The sequence below is a fragment of the Neopsephotus bourkii genome, unplaced genomic scaffold, assembly GCF_033783945.1.
Source record: "Neopsephotus bourkii isolate Nb327-2 ecotype Australia unplaced genomic scaffold, CSIRO-AGI_Nbou_v1 NB_107, whole genome shotgun sequence".
In the NCBI taxonomy this organism is placed as follows: Eukaryota; Metazoa; Chordata; class Aves; order Psittaciformes; family Psittacidae; genus Neopsephotus; species Neopsephotus bourkii.
Window position 1 is genome coordinate 4,684,539 of NW_026900624.1, and position 20,256 is coordinate 4,704,794.

The 20,256-nt window shown below is 44.1% G+C and overlaps 2 protein-coding genes across 2 annotated transcripts in view; one reads left to right on the top strand and one right to left on the bottom strand.

The window, feature by feature from the left end:
• Positions 1-9,317, bottom strand: part of BORCS5 (BLOC-1 related complex subunit 5) — a 63,014-nt gene extending 53,697 nt beyond the window's left edge. Inside the window, exons 1-2 of the mRNA XM_061358769.1 lie at positions 9,203-9,317; positions 8,471-8,614 (exon numbers count right to left, since the gene is read on the bottom strand). Coding sequence (XP_061214753.1) covers positions 8,471-8,614; positions 9,203-9,260 — 202 coding nt within the window. The 5' untranslated portion in view covers positions 9,261-9,317. The remainder of the gene's footprint in view (positions 1-8,470; positions 8,615-9,202) is intronic.
• Positions 9,318-13,993: 4,676 nt separating this feature from the next.
• Positions 13,994-20,077, top strand: MANSC1 (MANSC domain containing 1). Its single transcript, XM_061358355.1, has 3 exons — positions 13,994-14,263; positions 15,108-15,248; positions 18,731-20,077. The coding sequence occupies exons 1-3, from the start codon at positions 14,044-14,046 to the stop codon at positions 19,729-19,731; spliced, it is 1,362 nt and encodes a 453-aa protein (XP_061214339.1). The 5' UTR covers positions 13,994-14,043; the 3' UTR covers positions 19,732-20,077.
• Positions 20,078-20,256: the final 179 nt, after the last annotated feature.

The following is a 20,256-nucleotide window of genomic DNA, read 5'->3' on the forward strand; positions in this document are numbered from 1 at the left end:
CATGATTCTCCAGCTGATGTCCAGATGTTTAGCTACACACCTCCCACTAACACATTAAAGGAAAGAGAACCACATAAATCCCTCACAAATTCAAAGGACTTTCACTGGCATAATAGACTGGAGACAAGATAACTTAATAACATTTCCAAAGCAACAGAGATGAAGGTTCAAGACATTCCCTTTCCACACTCCCTGTCCTACAAAATAACTTTGGAATTAGAAAAGCATTGGATTTTAAGCTGAATAGACATACAAGATGAATACAGAGATCCTCCCCAAACACATGTGTTAATTTGCATGATCTTAGCTGTACTCCACACACTAGGAAGGTAGCATAAAAGTCTGGATCACTTCATAGATGCATAATTTCTTTACCTTTTTCTCTTTTTCGGTTCACCTCTCTCGCTCACTAGCTAGAGGGTCTCAGGCTATAGAGTGTTGTGCACCCTGGCAGCAACACTGTTTTGTAGGGCTGGTGATGAAATGGAAAAAAGATCTGATTGAGCTGAACATTTCTGGGCTGAGGTTGGTGTGTTGCAATCGTTTTCTAGACACATGAGTTCCTCAGTTCTACTCCCTGTGCTAGATAAGCATTTCTTCCCAGCACAGTGAGCAACTAGAGAAAAACTTACTAAGCGCCAGTAACCTGGGGATGAGAATACTACAGTCTTCAACACACCTATGATCAAGTTGCCAGGAAAATGCTATTAAATTCCATGTTACAGATGGTGTACTGAGGTAAGGATCAACAGCAATGGACAGGAGCCAAACCTCAAGTGCTTCCATCTGCAAGATCTGTACTTCCATTTTCTTACCATACACACTTACAAAACCCCTGAAATTAAGTAGCACACAGAATTTTTATTTTTCAAGATCATAAAGACTTCTGAAAGACTTTCAGCTGAAGATCTCTGCACCACCTTCTCCTCGAGACCCAGGACAGTTTGACCCTGTCGTTACCTCTCATGAGAGGTGACTGTAAACCAGCTTGCCAGCAATGCCGCCAAGACCTTGGTCACTTCGTACAACGAATACAAGTAGAACACAAATGTTCATGAGAAGAGGTTGAAAAGAAAGCAGTTTTCACTGCGCTGTTTCAGCATGGTTTTCTTTCAAGCACATCTACTACTCCTTTTGTATTCCAGTGACACCCTGTGGCAGTTACCTACCCTGCAGTCTTTCCAAGTCTCAATATTCATGTTGACAAAGGATTACAGGGGTAAAGAGCAGCAAACCAGAAAAAAGAGAAAGAACATAGCAGCACTGAGTTGCTGGATTGCTGCTGCACCTCATTACTTCAGAGGCATGAAATGCACAAGTTTCCCTTGCACAGCAGAGCCACTTACCAGCAACCTATCACAAGCCATTCCCTTGACCCCTCAAGCCACAGCTCAGCAGGCAGATTGAGAGGCAGTACTCTACCCCCTGCTACACCTCTCCCCTGGGTACAGTACATCACTGCCAGGCTGATATAACATGTTGGAAAGAATATAGTTTTATTGCCCAAGCCTCTCATGTCTTCTAGTGCAACATCAAGCTGCACTTCAAACTCTGATATTTCTGTCTGTGCAAGTTACCCAACTGACTTCTGAGGCATATCCAAACTGTATCAATTAGAGGACTCTAGCCTGCCGTCATCAATTCCCAGTTTTCACTGCACTAGAACAGACTCACCTACCATTTCAAGAGTACAATTTCTGTATGCACTGCCTACTGAAAGGAAAAGATAGAAACACACCAATCACTACTGAATTCAAACAGCAGTCTAGTATTCTTACTGTTTGCTCTTAACCTCTATAAAATACCTCTTGTAATAGCATATGCATTTACTTTTGCTCTTCATCTCTTTATCACATGAAATACATGTGAAAATTTCATACTCCTTACAGTATAAAAACCATACTCTATACAGAGGCTCAAATCAGCTCAAAGTGGATCTCTAATACAAGACAATCAGGCTGGAGATACTGCACTGGATGACATTCTACATTCAATGAACACTTCAAGGCCAATCAGGGCATATTATGTGTCTTCTCTGAAATCACGTGCCAAAACTACAGTTAATAAACATTTTGGAACATGAGAGCACTTAAACATGTGCAACACGGCTGAAAGTACCCAGGGAGCTCTTCCATTCACACAAGAAGAAAACCTCCAACAAAAAAAAACTCCACACACCTAAGACATCAGCCCACTAAAGGCACTCACACCACTGCAGCACAATCTTCAGAAGTTCTCAAGTGTCTTAAGATGGCTGGAGGACAGTTTCCACCATAATAAAGACAGGTAGATAGATAGACAGACAGACGCTGCCACAGAGTATGCCAAGGATGAGTTTTATGAAGGCTGAGTAGCACCTCAGCAGCTCATGCCAAAGGCTGTCTGGAGCCCCTTAGCATAGTATGCAAAATCAAGGAATAACTAAGAGGGAGGTGGATAAATAAAAGGAGGAGAGCCAGAGTGAAGGCAGTAGTGCACATCTTGGTCTCCAATCCCTTCTTCTGAGCTACAAATCTTTCTAGCTTCTGGTTACGTAATATAGAGTGTATAAACAGACAGGTAAGCACAAAACCTCTGAGGTTGTTCCCTCCCAGCTTCTTGTGCCCTTCCTCACTGGCAGAGCATGAGAGACTGAAAAGTCCTTGACCAGAATAAGTGCTACTGAGCAACAGCTAAAACATCAGTGTTACCAGCATTAAGAAAAAACACAGCACTGTACCAGTTACTAGGAAGAAAATTAACTATATCCCAGCCAAAACCAGGACACAGTTTTACTGATTTCTAATGGCAGATCTGTCCTGGAGGTAACAGCAAAGTGACCTTGGCATGTCTAACTCATTTTCTTCTTACAGAATCACAGAATCATAGATCATGAGGTTGGAAGGGACCTAGAAAGATTCATCAGTGACACTCCAGCGAGCACATTAGCTCCTATACATTATCAGTAGTAACGTGCATCTGATTTCCACTCTCCTCTTGACATAAAGAAATCACACCATCTGTAAACATTTCTAATCATACTATATATTTTTGATGTTACAAATAATTACTTTCATTTCACTTTAACCAATTAATAATGATTTCAAAGTACACTGGCGAGCATACAGGTACTCGTCCTCAAAGTGTGTGAGAAATCTATAAGCCAGGACATGATTAACTCCTTACCACATGGTATTTTCCCTCAGCACATCTTCTAATATATCCAAGGGGTGGTTGCACCACAAGAGCCATACAGGCCAGCTGGAGAGCTCTGTCACAGAAGCTCTGGGAACGTAAAGGAAGGACAATCTGCAGGTGACTTGAGACGACCAGCAAAGTTTATTCACATGCAGCTATATGATGGGGAGGAGTCATACACGCCTGTGGAGTTCCAGACAGGAGCCACAGCTATTTGGAGCTCAAGGGTACCCACTCCAGAAAGAGGAGGCCAGGCTAACTGCCTAAGCAGATATGCTCACGCTCATTCTGTTTATCTGTCAATGCACAAACGATACTACACAGTGTGGAACAACTTGCAAAGGGACAGGGGGGAAATGGTAGACAACTGAGTATCCACAGTCCCCAGAGCTCCTCCAGCCAGTGCTGAGCATAATGCCTGGATAATACCTAACCACAGACTCAAATCCTCTTACACATAAAATTGAGTTAGTCCACGTCTCCAAATAGTCATAAACCACTGAGGAACACATGGAAATAGGACGTCACCATCATCTTCCTCTCCTCCAGCTATCTTTTGAAAGGAAAGTTCCTCTCCTCAGAACTGAAGCATCTTCTAGATTGTGTTTTCAGGAGTTAGTTTCAAGTCATGAAGCCATAACAGAGAGACAGCTCTATAATAAAGAAAACAGCTCCACAAGCCTAAATAAATAAAATACTAATTAAAAAGGAAAAACAAACCAACACCAAAACCAAACCAAACCAACCAACAAATAAACAACCCACCAGCAGATGTGCATGCACATTATCATTCTTGGTATTTCTTTCTGCCCAACTTAGTGTTTGTAACAAGGTATACGAATATGAGCAAGACGTCCATCCAACAAACCTGGATGTTGCAAATTCTCTTGGAGCCCTATGCCCTCAGCAATACTTTCAAGTCTGCAATAAACAGATCCTCCATGTAAGGTATAAGTGCGGAACTAAAAAGGACTGAAGTACTGGAAGGAATAAAGAATTACAGGAACAAAATTCACTACCATACCCTATTAGCTAAATTCCCTAAACAACAGAGAATGGAAGAAGTAGCACACACTGGAGTAAGGGAAAAAAGAGAGGATGTAAATCAGCATAAAATACTGAAGAGTGAGATGTGACCAAACACACTGCTTTAAAGGCAATAAACTCTAAACACCCATCCTTCCTCTACTTGCTATGCCAGAAAGATAAATACACTGATATTTTTCAGACAAATAGTTTTCTTGCCTGAAAAAAGTGACCTCATAAAAAAAATTATAAAGGTATAAATAATCCTTTCAAGCTGCCTAACACAAGCTTATGTTTCCCGTGACTGAAGAACAACAAAATAGCAGCACAGCATCAGTACACCAGCACAAGTTATACCACTGTTCTCTCTCACAGAAAATTTCTCAGCATCTCCTTTTGCTTCTCTGCTGAAGACATGCATCAGCTAGAATAAAAATATCATTGCCAAGTTTTCACTTTAAACCCTATTGAGAGACAAAAAGGACACTCCTTATGCTGGACCTATCTTTCAAGACTCTTTCTGGCATGTAACTTCAGTTTCTTTCTTACATTACTGCTAGGTAAACTGTACCCTAGATTCTTCAGAGTAAAGGCCTCGTTTTTTAATTTGTGAAATACATTTATTGATAAAGAAGCAATGTAAATATGGATAATAGGCAGCATGGTAAGGAAAGATCTCACTGGGTTAGCCATAACCTATTCATTTACTTCTAATTTATGCCTTGACAGGTCTTGGCTTAATGCGTGTTTAACAGTACACCTGTCAAAGTTTTTGTTCCTACTCTCAAGCTTTTGTTTGCCTTAGGTCTTGCTGACCTTAGCTCAGAATAGGAATTGTACCTGTACTTGGATGACTAGTTCTTAAACAGTCTCTTCTATATTAGTAACACACACCAATAGATCCTTCATATGTATTCACCTTTTTCGTTTACCTAACACTTCACTGCTACCAGAAAGACAGACCTCACCTTTCTTTAGGCTTGAGATGCTGATGCCTTCTGGAAGAACACAGTGAGCATTCCATTTTCACAGCACAAACTTAAAACCTAAACACCTCTTCAAAAGCTTTGGGAAGCCCTATAACAATGTTTAATTCCTTACCCCACCCCTCTTACTTGAATTACCAAGAAAAACTGAATGGAAAAAAAAAATTCATCATTCACTTTTCAACCCTATCCACTGCTTCCTCACTTAACTGTGGTCATTAATCATCATTAATTTAACACTCTTGTTTCATGTTGGCCCACCTGTTGGTAAAGATGCTCTGACTGCACTTTGCCAAGTGGATCTCATCTCTTGCCAACAGTCCTCAATCCTCAAAGAGGACCTCCTGATCATAAAAGCCAAATCTCCAGTCAGACATGATACTTCACAGATCCAGTAAGTTCTCAGCAGTCCTACACTGTAATATCTTACAAGCTTTCTGCAGTCACGACCACACAGAAAACTGCATTTTTAGGTTTTTTTCCTAACACCTTCTTAAGATGGGCTGCTTTGCTCATAACCTACAAAAGAAATATGCATGCATGACCTCTCTGTACTCCAAATATATAGCAGCTTCAGGCACTTCACTCCCAGGTATATTCCTTACAAGTAGTTAGAGTATGTTTTCTTCTCCTCTCAGTTCAAGTGCGACTGGGATTTGATGTTGGCAAATGGCAATTTAACAGTCATCCCCAGGGATCTTTCCTAACCCCACTGTTAGGGGAAACTCTCCCCTCTCTGTCCATGTGAATACAGCCCAGAGAAGGCATTCCCTACCATTATAAAAAGGACACGCTCCAGTCCTTGACTCACTGTAGGAGGGGCAACACAGCTACTTCAGGACAGTATACTTGCCCCAACCAGCCATGTCCAACAGGTTCAAACACTGGAATAAGCAGAATCTTAAATGCTGACCTCTCAAACACTGCTTATTACGCACGCTCAGTAACCACAACACAATTTCAAAGAAGGCAAACACTACTCAGAAGGACCCTACACTCATAGCTGTAACTGAGGTGCAATATTTGCTACAGAAGTAGCAAGAGGCTGAAAAAGCCTTACCTTTATGTGCGTATCTTAATCACAGAAGTGATTAAGCATGCAATACTCATACGCAGTCACCAGATGTCACCACATCTCCAGAGACTCAAGGAAATTCAGCAGGCCGACCGATAAACAGAGAAAAGGTATGTATCCTACATATACAGCTTCAGGTCGAAAGTAAGACTAGGAAAAGCATCTCGGTGACCAAGACAACTTCCCACCAAACAATGCATGCGTGTTTAGGAGTTAAAGGACCTGCACTGGCCATCTATGCAGTGCCTTCCAATCTTTTTCTCAGCTACGTGGTTACTATCTCTTATTTCCCACTTCCTACCTCAAGCCCTGTACCCTTGCACCTTAAACACCCACACAGGAACACCGCCTCTGGAAGCAATCACGAACCCCGCTTCACAGTACTTCCACAGCTCTTGTGCAACCCAGATTCACTCACCACATTTAAGGCTGGGGGGAACTGAAACTCTTTGTCATTGCGTTCTTTTGCATGCACAAACAACTCAGTACCGGATATTAATGCACCTTCTAATTTGGTTTTTCAAATTAAAACTTCCTTATTTCTTTTCTGGATTTGGGTTCCATCACTTACATTCTAAACTGCCACTGGCAAGATCCAGGTTCCACCTTTTATACAAGGCAGGACTCCAGCAAAGCATATTCTGCCCACCCGGAATGACCCAGCCTGCAGCTGACAAGAACGCTGTGCCAGCACCAGTGACCTTAATAGTCCATTCTAAAATGGCACTGAAAGTGTCAGGAATAAATCAGATACAGATTTCAATATCACTCTCTGTACAGCTCAAAAAAATCCCAGCAGTATAACTAACACACACATTCTGTCCTTGGTCGAGAGGGACTGCAGTACCAACCCCCAGAACATTCATGTTTGGTTTTCTCCAATTTATTGGCCTGTCTTTCTGCCCCTGGAAACAGTGGTCAGTGCTGCACACATCTAGACCCCTATGAAGCAGTATATAGTAAATATTTGTCCCAATGGGCTGTCATAGCATCCGTGTTCCAAGTTCTAGTCATGTTCCAAGGTCTGCATCCAGTTGACACAAGAAAAAATGACCAAACAAACAAAAAAGAGTTTCTGTCCAAAAAGTGATGTGATGTTACATCACCTCTAGAGATGCCTGCGGGGCAAAGTGGCTGCCCTATCTTCTCAGCCACCATGTGTGAACCAGTGACACTCAGACCAGTAGTGCCTAAACCCTCTGCTGTGGAAAGCCACATCATTCCTCCCAGTAGCAGGGATGGCTAAACATCCCAACTCCTTCCTCTCTATCATCGCAGGCACAAGCAAGTGCTGCAGCCAAGGTATGCATGCACAGCAAGCCTCACATTTTCAAAAAGCATTGCCTCACTGAGTGCCCACTCACACAAGTTTGCTGACCCATGCTGTTTCAAGAGAGAGGAGCTCAGCAGCAGGCTGCTCCAGACAACTTCCTTCCTAAGGGGCTTTCAGATATTAAACACACTGCATGGTCTCCACAAAAAGAGGTAGCTAGAAGCCTGACTGCAAAATGTACAAAGAGTTTTTGGTAAATGTAGGCCTCACAACTCCAATTTAAATCTTCACTTCCCTTTGAACAGAACAGAAGGAACAAAGAATGCAGGAGAAGAAAGAGAAAAAGACTGGGAGAAAAAGAAACAAAGCAAAAAGACATGGAAGGAATTTATAAAGTCCACTGATACAAAGGGATGTTGTCAACACAGGGCTCAAGGACCCACACTATCCTCAGCCCAACCACCCCACTAAACAAGAACAAGATCTGCTGTGTTAGAAATTCCCACAAGATAATCTTGATTTCAAGCAACTGCACCCATACACAGGGAGCTATGCCTACAAGAGAGTAACACACAGATGTTGTTAAAAGCCTAAAGCCAAACTGGAGACTGCAGTCCATTATATATCAGAACGTAACACAGCACCTCTCATCAACCAGTGGTACAGGACAAGCTGGCATGCTTGGAGCTGTAGTATCTTCACAGTAGATGGGCCTACTGCAGTGAGCACTACCAACACATCTCTAAACCAGTTCCCTAGCTATTTAGAAGCCTGGGAATAATTAAAGTAAGGTTTGAAACAACACGAGTAGTGAAAAATATACGTGGAAGCGTGAACATCAGCAGGAGCCTCGGGATACACAAAGCACACACTCCATTAGGTACAAACCGAAAAACTAAGGCCTTTAAAAACAGGGGAAGAACAATAGCTTACCTTTCAAAAGGGGCTGGAAAGTTGGAATTTCCTGCAGTTTTATGACATCGGGATCATTGCTGACATTCCGGGAGGGCTGTGTCCCTGGGGCTACCACCACAATGTCATCCATTTTTGCTCGCTGCTTGGCTGGTGATGGAGATGCTGGAAGGATACGTGAGATAAAGAGAACAGTCAAAACAAGAAGGAGATTCCATCAGAATTCAACCCTAGGCATCTGTCACTATATTTAATACAGCTCAGGTACGTTTTTTATAGCGTAAGCACACGACTGAGACCACAGAAGTTCCACAAACTCCCTTACCCCCTTTAAGAACACAAGATGTTCAGCACAGGTCTGTCAAGACCCTTGAAGGGCAGGTCATGACACACCTGCCCCACTGACACACTCCTCGGTACTCTCCCCCGAGCTCTGCACGCCGCTCCCCGCGTTCCACCCCTGCCACCAGGCACAGGGCCCTCACCCTGCCGCCTCTGCCTCCCCCGACCCAGGCGGTGACGCCCGAAGAAGGCCCGGCGTTCTCCCTCCCGCCCGCCCAGAGAAAGGGACGGGCCGCCGCCAGCTGCAGCCTCACAAGGGAAAGCAAAGCCGTTCCCTTCTCCACAGCAACCGCCTCCCCTTCGCCAGGCCCCTGCAGCGAAGCCGAGCTCCGCACCACCACGCCACCGCATCCCCTCCCTCCGGGCCGCCGGCAGACAGCGGGAACCCCGCTCTCCGCCCCGAGCAACCACCTGAGGTGCTAGACTCGCCCGCGCGGCTCTCGGCCTCCGCGCTGTGCTCCGCTCCCATTGCCGGGCCGCTGCCGCCTCCTCCCCGCCCTCCTGCAGCTCGGGGGGCAGCGGCACTCCCCCGGCCAGCCACCGCCGCCCGCCGACGGGGCTTCCGGCTGCGCCGGCCGGCGTCTGCGCCCGGGTCAAGGGCAGGCTCCGCCCGGCGCGGCGTGCAGGCGGAGCTCCGCTAAGAGGCGGAGGCCGCAGTGAAAGGGAAGCGGGGGAGGATGGCGATCAGAGGTTGGGGGACTCGTGTCACTGCCTCCTTGGGCCTGTGGGGGAACCGGCCCTCGGCTCAGGTCTCCTGCAAGCTGCCCAGCCGGAGCGTGGCGGGGAGCGAACACGACTCGGGGCAAAACATTGCTAATCTGATTTTTAATTCTGGGTATAGCAAAGGTCTGGAACACCTCTCCTATGAGGAAAGACTAAGAGAGTGGGGGTTGTTCAGCCTGCAGAAGAGAAAGCTCCAGGGAGACCTCAGAGCAGCCTTTCAGTTCTTAAAAGGTGCCTGTAAGAAAAAAGGGAGATACTTTCTAGCATGGCCTGTTACAATAGGAGGAGGGGTGATGCTTTTAAAGAGAGGAGATTCAGGCTGGACGCGAGGAACAGATTCTTTACAATGAGGGTGGTAAAACACTGGCACAGGTTGCTCACAGAGGGTGGATGCACCATCCCTGGAGACATTCAAGGATGATGGTTCTGAGCAGCCTGATCTAGTTGAAGATGCTCATTGCAGGGGTTTTGGGCTAGATGAGCTTTGATGGTCCTTTCCAACCCTCTGATTCTGTATTAATTTTCCTGTCCTAAGTCAAACCCTTCAAACCCCAGCATGCTGAGTCTTCAGCTCATACTGCCTGCTAAATGATGTTAAAGGTCTTTTCCAACCTGAACGATTCTGTGACTCTGTAAAGCAACCCCTGGCAGGTGGGCCATGCTTTTCTCCCATGGGTTGCTTGGTGGGCTCACAGACATCACTCCCCCCCAGACTGCAGCCCGTTGCCTGCAGCAGGACCCCAGCAGAGTCACATGCAGGAAACAGCCATCCCAACTGCCTTTGTCCTTGTGCCGGGAAGCAGGTAAAGGAAACATATGCTGAGATTTCAGACTTACTGTTTTCATATCTGACACGTTGGAAAAGAAGCCACACAAATGTCTGTGACAGAAGCATTGCCTATAAATCATTGCACCATCATACAATCACAAACTGGGTTGGGTTGGAAGAGACCTTAAAGATCACCTAGTCCAACCTCCCTGCCAGAGGCAGGGACACCTTCCACTAGACCAGGTTCCTCCAAGCCCTGTCCAATGTGGCCTTGAACACTGCCAGGGATGGAGCATCCGTCAAAATGGAATATGGAATAAAATACAGAACAGTGCTTGTGTGTGCTAGCTGCTGACCGAATCTGTTCCCTGCTCATGCATGATGCCCAGCACCATCAAAAGCTCTGCACTGAACTCAGCATCATTTCTCTTGGCTGCCTTTGCTAACTGCCACCACACTTGTATTAAACACAAAAATAATGCTACTATTTCATGGGAACTGCGCCTCACAACCGTTACCGAGGTCAAGGCTGTGGGAAGGCATCCCAGTCCAACACCACCCTTTCCTAGCTGTAGACACTCTGCTTTTGTAACCTAATAATAATAGACCTTTCTTTCAATTACCTGAACAACTGCTCGATTCCTGCCGAAATAACAAATAGTATGAAAACAATATTTCGGGGGGGGGGGGGAAGAACCAACTATTGTTGGCACAAGTCAGTTTACAAACTCAAGTTCCTAATCTGTAACATGCACACACATAATTAAAGTCACACCCATGAGCAGTCTCAGTGGCTTGTATGGGAGGACTGGTAGTGTTTAAACATAAATGCAGCCTTTACAGCTAAAGTGCATGACATCTGTAGGACTACAGCCTAACCAGTGCCTGCCATAAGGTAATTTGACATTATCTATCTCAGACAAATGTTTAAATTAACTGCTCTGCATCAGCAAATTTACCTTCAATTCACATCCCTTCTGCTCCTGTGTAATGGACAACTCACTCCTCTCTGAAGTGTTTCCATATATTATTTTGAAAGTGTGAATTTGCTGTATATCACCACCCCAAGGAGTTTTAATTTATCTGTCAACCAACGTTTGTTTATCACATGGAATTTTACCACGTGGAAACCATTTTTAAAATAAAGGTATATATTAGTATGTTAGATGTGTAAATGAATTCTTTGTTTCTGATGTGGATATAATGCAAGTCCTCTGTGGCATCCTGTATCAAGTGCCTAACTGAATGTACCTGAAACAGTGCACAGCTATATCTACATTAGAATATACATCTGATGTTTTACCTGTATTACCATAACACAAGTAACATAAGGACTTTGGCAAATATTTTATACCGTTTCTTATCTGTTTAATTTTTCCTTTATGACTTACTCAGTATATTCAATATACCCAGCACTCAAAATACACAATCATGCCATCCCATGCTCTCTCTTTTTCCCTGTAATCATATTATATATCACATCAGCCCTTCTCATATTCCTGTAATCATTTATGCCTGTCTCACACAGTAGTCTCTCCACAGGGCTTCACATTCACTATCATTCTGGTACCCTGACACCCCTAACACTTAACACTATCCCAGCAGTCCCAGTGAAGAACCTTTCAGTTACAACCACTCCAGCCAGACATTTAGCCTTTTTTTCTTTTCAGCATCTTTAAGCTTGGCTTCTTCCACCACCACTATGCAAGCAAAGGGAGGTGGCAGCTGGGACTCTGCCCAATGCATAGCACAGGCAGTATTTGTGCTTGCTGTTGGTATTCAGTCCCATCGGTCATTCACTGTGTGACGCAGTTCATAGGTGACAAAATGTTCACATTCTCCTAGAGCATTTTAACAGTGAAAATAATTGTACCAGCTTATGAAAAAAGGGAAACCTGGCTACCAAAATTATTCCTCTACATTTCCAAAACTGAGAAATACACATTTTCTTAAACAAATGCAGGTGAAAAAATCAGGGAAAAGTATCAGGAATGCAAGAGTCACAATAAAACATGAGTAATTGCCCCAAATTGGCTATTTGATGTGAAATGAGATGATGGACTCAGCCTTTTACAGCACTGATGTCCAAATAAAAGCCAACATAAAGCTGTATTAGCAAAGGAGACAGGAACTAACTGAGCATGAAGAACAAGTCAGCCACTCATCCCTTGGCCTGGGTCCATGGTGTTAGGCATGGTGAAGGGCAGGCAGCATGGAGCAGGATGTGCTCCCACTGCTGCTGCTGGCACTGTGCCCCTTCCAGGGATCTCAGAGAAGGAGGGAGTTTCACCTCAATTTATGTTTCTTTCTCTGCTATACAAAAATCTGTGGACAGGCTGGAGGGGGTCCACAGAAGGGCCACAAAGATGAGCAAAGGACTGGGAAGCCTGCCTAGGAGGAAAGGCTGGGAGAACTGGGCTTGTTCAGCTGGGAGAAAAGAAGGTTCAGGGGAGACCTTACCACCATGTTTCAGTATTTAAAGGCTGGCTACAAAGGTGGAGTCTCTCTTTCTGCAAGGAGCTGCATGGAAACAATGAAGGGTGATCAGCACAAGTTTATCCTGTGGAGATTCCTACTAGACACAAGGAAAACTTTTCACAATGAGAACGACCAGCCCCTGGAATAATATCCCCAAGAAAGCAGTGGATTCCCCAGCATTGGATGCTCTTTAAGATTCATCTGGACAGGGTGCTGGGACATACTTTGCCTAGAAGGGTTGGACCACGTGAGCCTTAAGGTCCCTTCTAACCTGGTAGTCTGTGATTCTGTGAGATTCTTTCAAATAGACAGCAGGTGATTGCCAGACACAACCAGACTCCCTAGTTTCATTATACTACCCAAACCATTACCATGTGTAAAATAACCTGCCCTTTGGTGTCTCTTCAGGTAATGGACCATGGTTAAAAAGAAAATGTATTTTATTTACAGATAACTGTATTATTCTAACTATTCATAGCATGCTCATCCTTTTAAAGATGAGAGACCTGAAAAAAGAGGAATATATCTTAAAATCTTTTTATTCCTTGCACTCCTTATGCTCTGGGCCAGTTTTATTCTGACACATTTTCTCCCTCCCCCAAAGAAAGCCAAACCAAAACAAAACAAAAAACCCAACAAAACAAAAAGGAAATGAAAGACAAAGATTCCCAAGCAAAAACATTACTTAAGCAAGCCACTGAACTAAGGCTGTTGAAGGATAAGCTGCCCGTCCATGCTTCCAGCAGACAGGCTTGTCCATACAACACCCTTTCAGTAAACACCCTGTGCTTGGCTATGATTTGAACAGGATTACTCAGGTAGTAAAGAGACGCTTACGCATTAAAATACACACATGTGCATTTAGAGCAGGATATGCATCTTAATCACTTTCATACAGCCTCCAAACCCGGATCTCGGAGGAGCGGCAGGTCAGGCTGCGAGTAGAAACACATCAGCCCGGCCCCCACCGCCTCCACCTGAAGAGTTTCTGCGGGTGGTTTTTCCATTGCCCTCGACTGCCGGGACGAGCCTCTGGGCCTGCGGACGGCTGAAAGAGCGGGGGCATCACTGCAGGCACGCCGGGACAGGGGGAAGGAGAGCAGGTGAACGGGCAGGAGGCGGGGGCAGGAGGGCAGGCATGCGGCCCAGGCCCGCCTCCCTCCGTCCCTCCTCCCGGACGTACCGGCGGCCCGGGGCAGCCGCGGTTTCCTTGCTGCTGCTTTCCCCCCGGGTTGTGTCGGAGAAGAGGCTGGGCCCGGCAGAGTCCCGGACCCGAGAGACCATGGCCCCCGGCAGTGGGCGCTGGCAGGTGTGCCTGCTGGTGGTCACCGGCGTGATGGCGGGGCCACCTCCGGGCCGGGAGTGCTCCGCGGAGAGGATGGAAAACACCATCATCGATATCAACCTCTCCTTGCTCAAAGGCGTCCGAGGAGCGGAGCCCACGTACGTCCCAGCGCCCGAGGCTTGTGTCCATGCCTGCTGCTCGGGGATAAAGATCTCAGGTAACTTCTTCCTCGCTGGCCCTCTCTGTTGGGAAATGACTTAGGGAGTTGGGCTCGCGTGCTGTTGGAGTGCTGTCCTCTGTATTCAGCGTAGAAACGTTAATTTATCCCTCCATGCGCGCTGCGATTGGTAAGAGCTTGCGGCTGCTAAGCCTGCTTCGCCGAGCGTGAGGAGAGATCTCGGTGCAGGACCCCTCAGTGCTCAGCAAAATAGTTGCAGCAAAGAAACAGCGGTAGTTTTAAATGTTATAAAACATTTCAGATCACCAGGCTCAGATGTGTAAGCTGTGGTTAGCAGATGCACTGAGTAACTGACATTTAGTAAAAGTAACTGACATTTTACACTACGTTTAAAGGGGGGAAAAAGGAGTGCTTACCCTTCTCTGAGAGCACTGGTTGACATCAAGCTCTTGGATTCTTAGAAAGGCAAGTAGAAATGACGTGGTAAAGGTGACCCCACAAGCAGGAATGAGACAAACAGTTCCTGGGATGTGATAAGGAAAAGTGTATAAATAATTTCCTCCCCCATGGGCATATTGAGGTTCTCCGATTTATCAGGATTTGCAAGCAAGAAATTATAAAGTGGTGCCAGTGTGGAAGGAGCAAGGGGAAGGTGAGGGATTAAACTCATTATAAATTCATCTGTACAGGAAGAGGAAGGTGTGACCTTCTGTACATTGGCCCTGAGCCATTCTTTTGCAGTCCTGGGCTGTTTTTCCTGTAGGAATGTTATGTCAGTAGTTTTCCTGTTACTCACATGAAGAAAAATTAACAAACTAGAGCTCATTATCAAGACTCTGTAAAAGTTCTTATTGCTGAAATACGTCTTTATCATGTTTTGCAGGAGACAAGAAGTGCAATCTGATGATTTTTGATCCTCGAAGGACAAGCGCACATCCAAACTGCTACCTGTTTTACTGCCCTAGTACTGAGGCTTGCCCAATGAAACCCGCAACAGGACTTGTGAGCTACAAAATAACTAGAGGTAAGTAACAGTAGGAGCCACCAGTTCCCACGCTAGATAGATGGGTTTTGCACCTGTGAGTTTTCAGTAGTGACCAGAAAATGTTTGGGGGTTGCTGTTCTGGTAAAATGCTCTAAGGCACACACTGTAGCTTGAAAATGTTGCTCTTTTGCTTTATGGATGTTTGATGGGCAGGTGTGTGGTGAGCTCCTGTGTGGACTCTGCCTCATTGGAGTAACATCCTGACCCTTATGAAATTCCTTCACATTAGATTCAGAACTACTCATAATTTTCCATTGCTTAAACCAAAAAGAAGCTGCTTCCATGTTAATGTATTCAAGAAGGAAAATTTTCTGTACATAACGCTGAAGAGTATCACTGAAAGCAATGGACGATGCCCTTGTAGCCTTCTCTGTATTCCAAGGAACCATGCTACACTGATGAAAACCATATGTATGCAGTCAGAAACATTGAGCAAATGCTGGGCAAGCCTCCAAGGATCACTGTGGTGGTGTTGTGATGGCAATGGTTATTTTCTGCTTTCAGTCAGGGCACCTGAAGAATGGATGCAAACTGTCTAAACTCAGCTTTATGGCATGTGGGCTGCATGCTCAGAAATTTCTCGCTATCTGTCATGTGCAGTGGGATTTTTTATAGCAACCTGTACTTGTTGACTGATGTTGCCTTGCACTAAACCTGTCTGAACAGTTGAGATAAGAAACTGATAGACTATCTTCCTGCCAAGAGCTCACAAGGTGCTTTCAGTGTGGCTGCTTGAGAGAGAAGATAGTTCTTATTTTCAGAGACTGATCCTTTGCTGAAGAAGAGAACTTTTCCAAGAGGAACTATGCAACAGCAGGATATGTAGAAAGATTATTCATGTACATTACCAAATACTTTTGTGCAAGCACAATCACACAAGATTTGGGCAAAAGCAACGTGCAACAAATGAACTGCATACCTGTAAAATTATCATTGGAACTATTATTTTCTCCAGCTCTTTTCCCCCTTGTTTCAGACAAACAAGAAATGAAATCGTGCATGTGCTTTCATCTCATCCTGCATGTAGTGTAATGCTTAGTTAATAACTTGGTTGCGTATTCCTTCTCTTTTAATTTTGCATTTTTTTAGCTTCTGTGAACACTGAATGGTGAAAAGATTATGCCAACTTTTTTTTCATGTTCCTAGTAAGTTTTCAAAGGTAGCATCTGAGTGGTGCTGGCACTGACAAACCTGTCAAGCGTCATTCCTTCATATGAGAATCTGAATGTGGTTACACTGAAAACCAAACTAAAAGGAGGAAAGATACTTTACTGATAATAAAGCAACATAAATACTGATGCTATGTTAGCAGTGATTTATTTAATTTTCTTCTTTTTAACTACTCTTGTGGCTGCTAACTAATGGAAACAACCTATGGCTTGGGAAGTAGAATATGGACCCAGCATGGACTCAGCTGCAAAAAGCTATGGCTAAAAAAGAAAGAACATCTCTGGTTTCTGCTGTTCATGTACTTTTGTGGCACTTGCCTTTGCCACCCCACTAAGATACCCAGGCAGGACTGGTGGGTTCTAGCAAAGTATGCTCAGGAGGTGCTGTTTGGTTTTTATCAAACAATCTGAAGTTTGATTTCTAATGCAGCTTACTGGATTTGAGATATCAGGAGGACCACTTTGGGGTTTTCATCTCTTTTTAGAGTTTGACTTGTGTAGTGTCCCGGTTCTTCCTTACTAACAAGGCTATCCTAGTACTCCAGCTGTACCTCTCCCAGGACAGGTTTGGGCCACTGCATTTGGGAGTTCGTAATCTCAAATGGAGACAAAGAATACTGTGAAATCAAGGTTTGATGCTGAAAATGTGGAGTAGAGTTAGTTCATGCAGTCAGTTACATTAATTAATCTGAGTGCTCCAGAGTAGCAGCGATACTTAACTCCTGTATGGGACTCATACATAGCTTCCCTGTATTCCCTCCTCCATCCTTTGAACGCTGCGGGATTGCTCCGTGCTTTTCTAGCTGTTGCCCAGGCAAGGGAACTGAAGATGACATAGCATGCTGCAAGTGCTTTGTAGCTGTCACGCTACATCCGCTGTTTGTTTAAACACACAGGGGGGAGCTCCATGGGAGTGCGTCGGGAACAGGGAAAAACTGAATTGGTGACTGACTCCGTGGTGGTGACAGCCCATTTCCTTGCTGGTGTGGAAATGTGTCCAGAGCTGCAGAAGCAGTCTGGCTGTCTTTGAGCATACAGTTTCTGATTATGCATATACTATATATGCATATATATATATATATATATATAGTGCAATAACTGAACATCTTGTTATTTAAAGCCACTCTCTAAAAACACAGTATGGCTTTTCTCTAAGTCAGTCCATTATCTGTGTTGAAGATGTTACTTTGGTAACACACTGGTGCTTGACTGGAAGTGAGGATAAAAACTGGTGTCTATTATTGCAGATGTATTTGCTGTGCTCCTGTTTAAAGCACGGAGAGGTTTTTGGTTTGCTGTTTTGGGTTGGGGCTTTTTATTCACTTTATTTTTTTGTGGGGTCTTAAGGCTTGTAAATACACATGGAAGCAGCAGCCAAGTAGGCTTCTTTGTATGTATAATAAAACTGAAAATATACCATCCCTTTAGATAAGAGTTCCTACTTAGACAAAGTGGCAATTAAAATAATACCTGTTTAGAATCAGTTAACTGCTATGATTATTGCTTGTGTGGAATTTCTGTCATATAACACTGTTGAGTTGCTGCCAAATTCTATTAAATGGCATTCACCCACATTTTGCAAGGAATACGTATCGACTTCTGGAGAAATTATAAAGCATAATCTGCTTCTTGTGGAGGTCTTCACTGCAAATAGTTCAGAGACTCTTGGTGCAATGTCTTTCTTCTAGCATGGCAGTAGGAGCTCAGGTCTTTCCTACAAATCAGTATGTATATAAAATGGCCTATGAAATGGGGATATTATTGCCACCTTGTATTGTAAGACAATTTTGTGTGTAAATTGAATTGTGTCAAGCAATCACAGGGTGCTTGGGTATTACAAGAAAGGGAGGATATAATTATCTTGGCTAGGTAGAAATGTGTACATCTGACAAATAAAAGTGAGGTTGGTGATACCAACTTCTTAACTGACAAGGGCTGAGAATGGTTTGAAGACAATGAGCCTACTCACTCTGCTTTTCAAATCTAAATAAAGAAATGCTTACATGCATGCAATATGAGTATAAAACAATCAGATTGGGATGATGGCTCTTCACAGATAAATTCTATAGGAAGTTGCAGTCAGGATCAGATGTGTCCAGGCTTGAGGCTGACACGTCTTACGACACAGACAGGATTTAGAAATCTCTGCATATTTTAAAGAAAGGAAGATAGTGAAGCCTCAGTTTCATTAGTGTTTTTGGAGCCCTCTTACATCTCTCTTACTGAGAAATACAGAGTAAGACTGTGGTAATAAAAAATAATGAAATACTACTGTTTCCTTTCTGTTTCCAGATACGCATGCCCCACAGGATACATCCTTCGGGAGGGAGGACTTTTTTTCAAATGAGTATTCTTTGTCTTCAGATGCTGGAGCCTTTATTTCTCACAGCCAGACTAGCCATCAGAATCGTACTGCTGCTTTGCAACAATCTGTCTTTCATCAGGCATCTGAACTCCCAAACCACATGGGCAAGCATTTAGACAACACTGAATTTCATACAGTTTTTCCTGAATATCAAAGGGCAAAACATCCTGAGAGCTTAGACCTTATCCCAAAGCAGAAAGTAACTCACCTGCCACCAAACATGTCTTTTGCTGATCAAAATGGAAAGCCCTCTGTTTTGTTCCCCACCACTCAGTCTAATGTTCCTGAACCCAGCAGTAGTACTCTCACTCCTCTGCCTACAAGTACCACCCGACTGGAATCTCATACAACCTCTCTGCATTCTGGTGGTGCTAAACTTACTCCTGTCACCACCACCAACAGAGCTACCTTTCCACCTACTGCGATTGCCAGAGTGAAGCCTGGTATCGCTGCCATCAGCACTGCTGTTACTCAGGTTCCTCTTTCTAGTTCCACAACTTCTGCTTCTACTTCTACAACCAAGTGGGTGACCACAACTTCCAGATCTGCTGCTACCTCATCAGGGCTAAGAACACCACCTATCCCTCCTGAGCCAACGGTTGTCTCTTCCAACGTTACTAGCCATGTAACCCTCTTCTCTTTTTCAGGTTTCACTCTGTTTGCTAGTGATTCCCCCAGGTCTTCCCAAAACAATGCTCAGGGTTATGACCCATCTGATTTAGAAAGCTATCTGCCGGAGAGCCATCTGAGAGGGAGGGATGTCACTCAGCTGGGAGAAAAAAGCAGACTTGTAGCAGCTTTGCTTTTTGGGGTTATATTCTTATTGCTTGTTATTGCATTGACTGGGAAGAAAATACATGAATCTTTTCAGAAGAGGCATTATACTAGGCTGGATTACTTGATCAATGGAATTTATGCTGATGTATGATAGGGAGAGGGATAAGATTGTGAGGAGCATCTCTCATTTTTGAGAGGACAACTCTGAAATGGAACTGTAGACACTGAAATCTCAGAAGAGGATGGATTCCTTTTTTGGCCGCTAATGGGAAAGTGGCAGATGGCTTTGGTGGAGTAGAGAACTGCTCTTTCTACACTGAACTATAATGTCTATCATTTTTGATTTATGACTGAATCCCAAAAATAAACACTCAAATCCAAGTTAAGCTAAGAAGGTCTTATATTTAAGGAGAAAAAGCATTTCAAGAGCTTAATCTGTACTATGATGAGATTAGTGGCATAGAAGTACACCTAATAAACTGAGTACCTGTGCAGTGCTTGAGCATTTTCAGTGCTTTTCCACCAAATGCTATAGTGTTACATGATTGCCTGGCAATCCTATTTACTCTATTTGCAGCCTTAAAGCAGTACTTAGTAGTAGAGCTTTGCATCCAAATGGTTTTAGGTCAAACAGTAAAACTTGTGGTATACATAACATAGCTTAATTTTCCTTAGC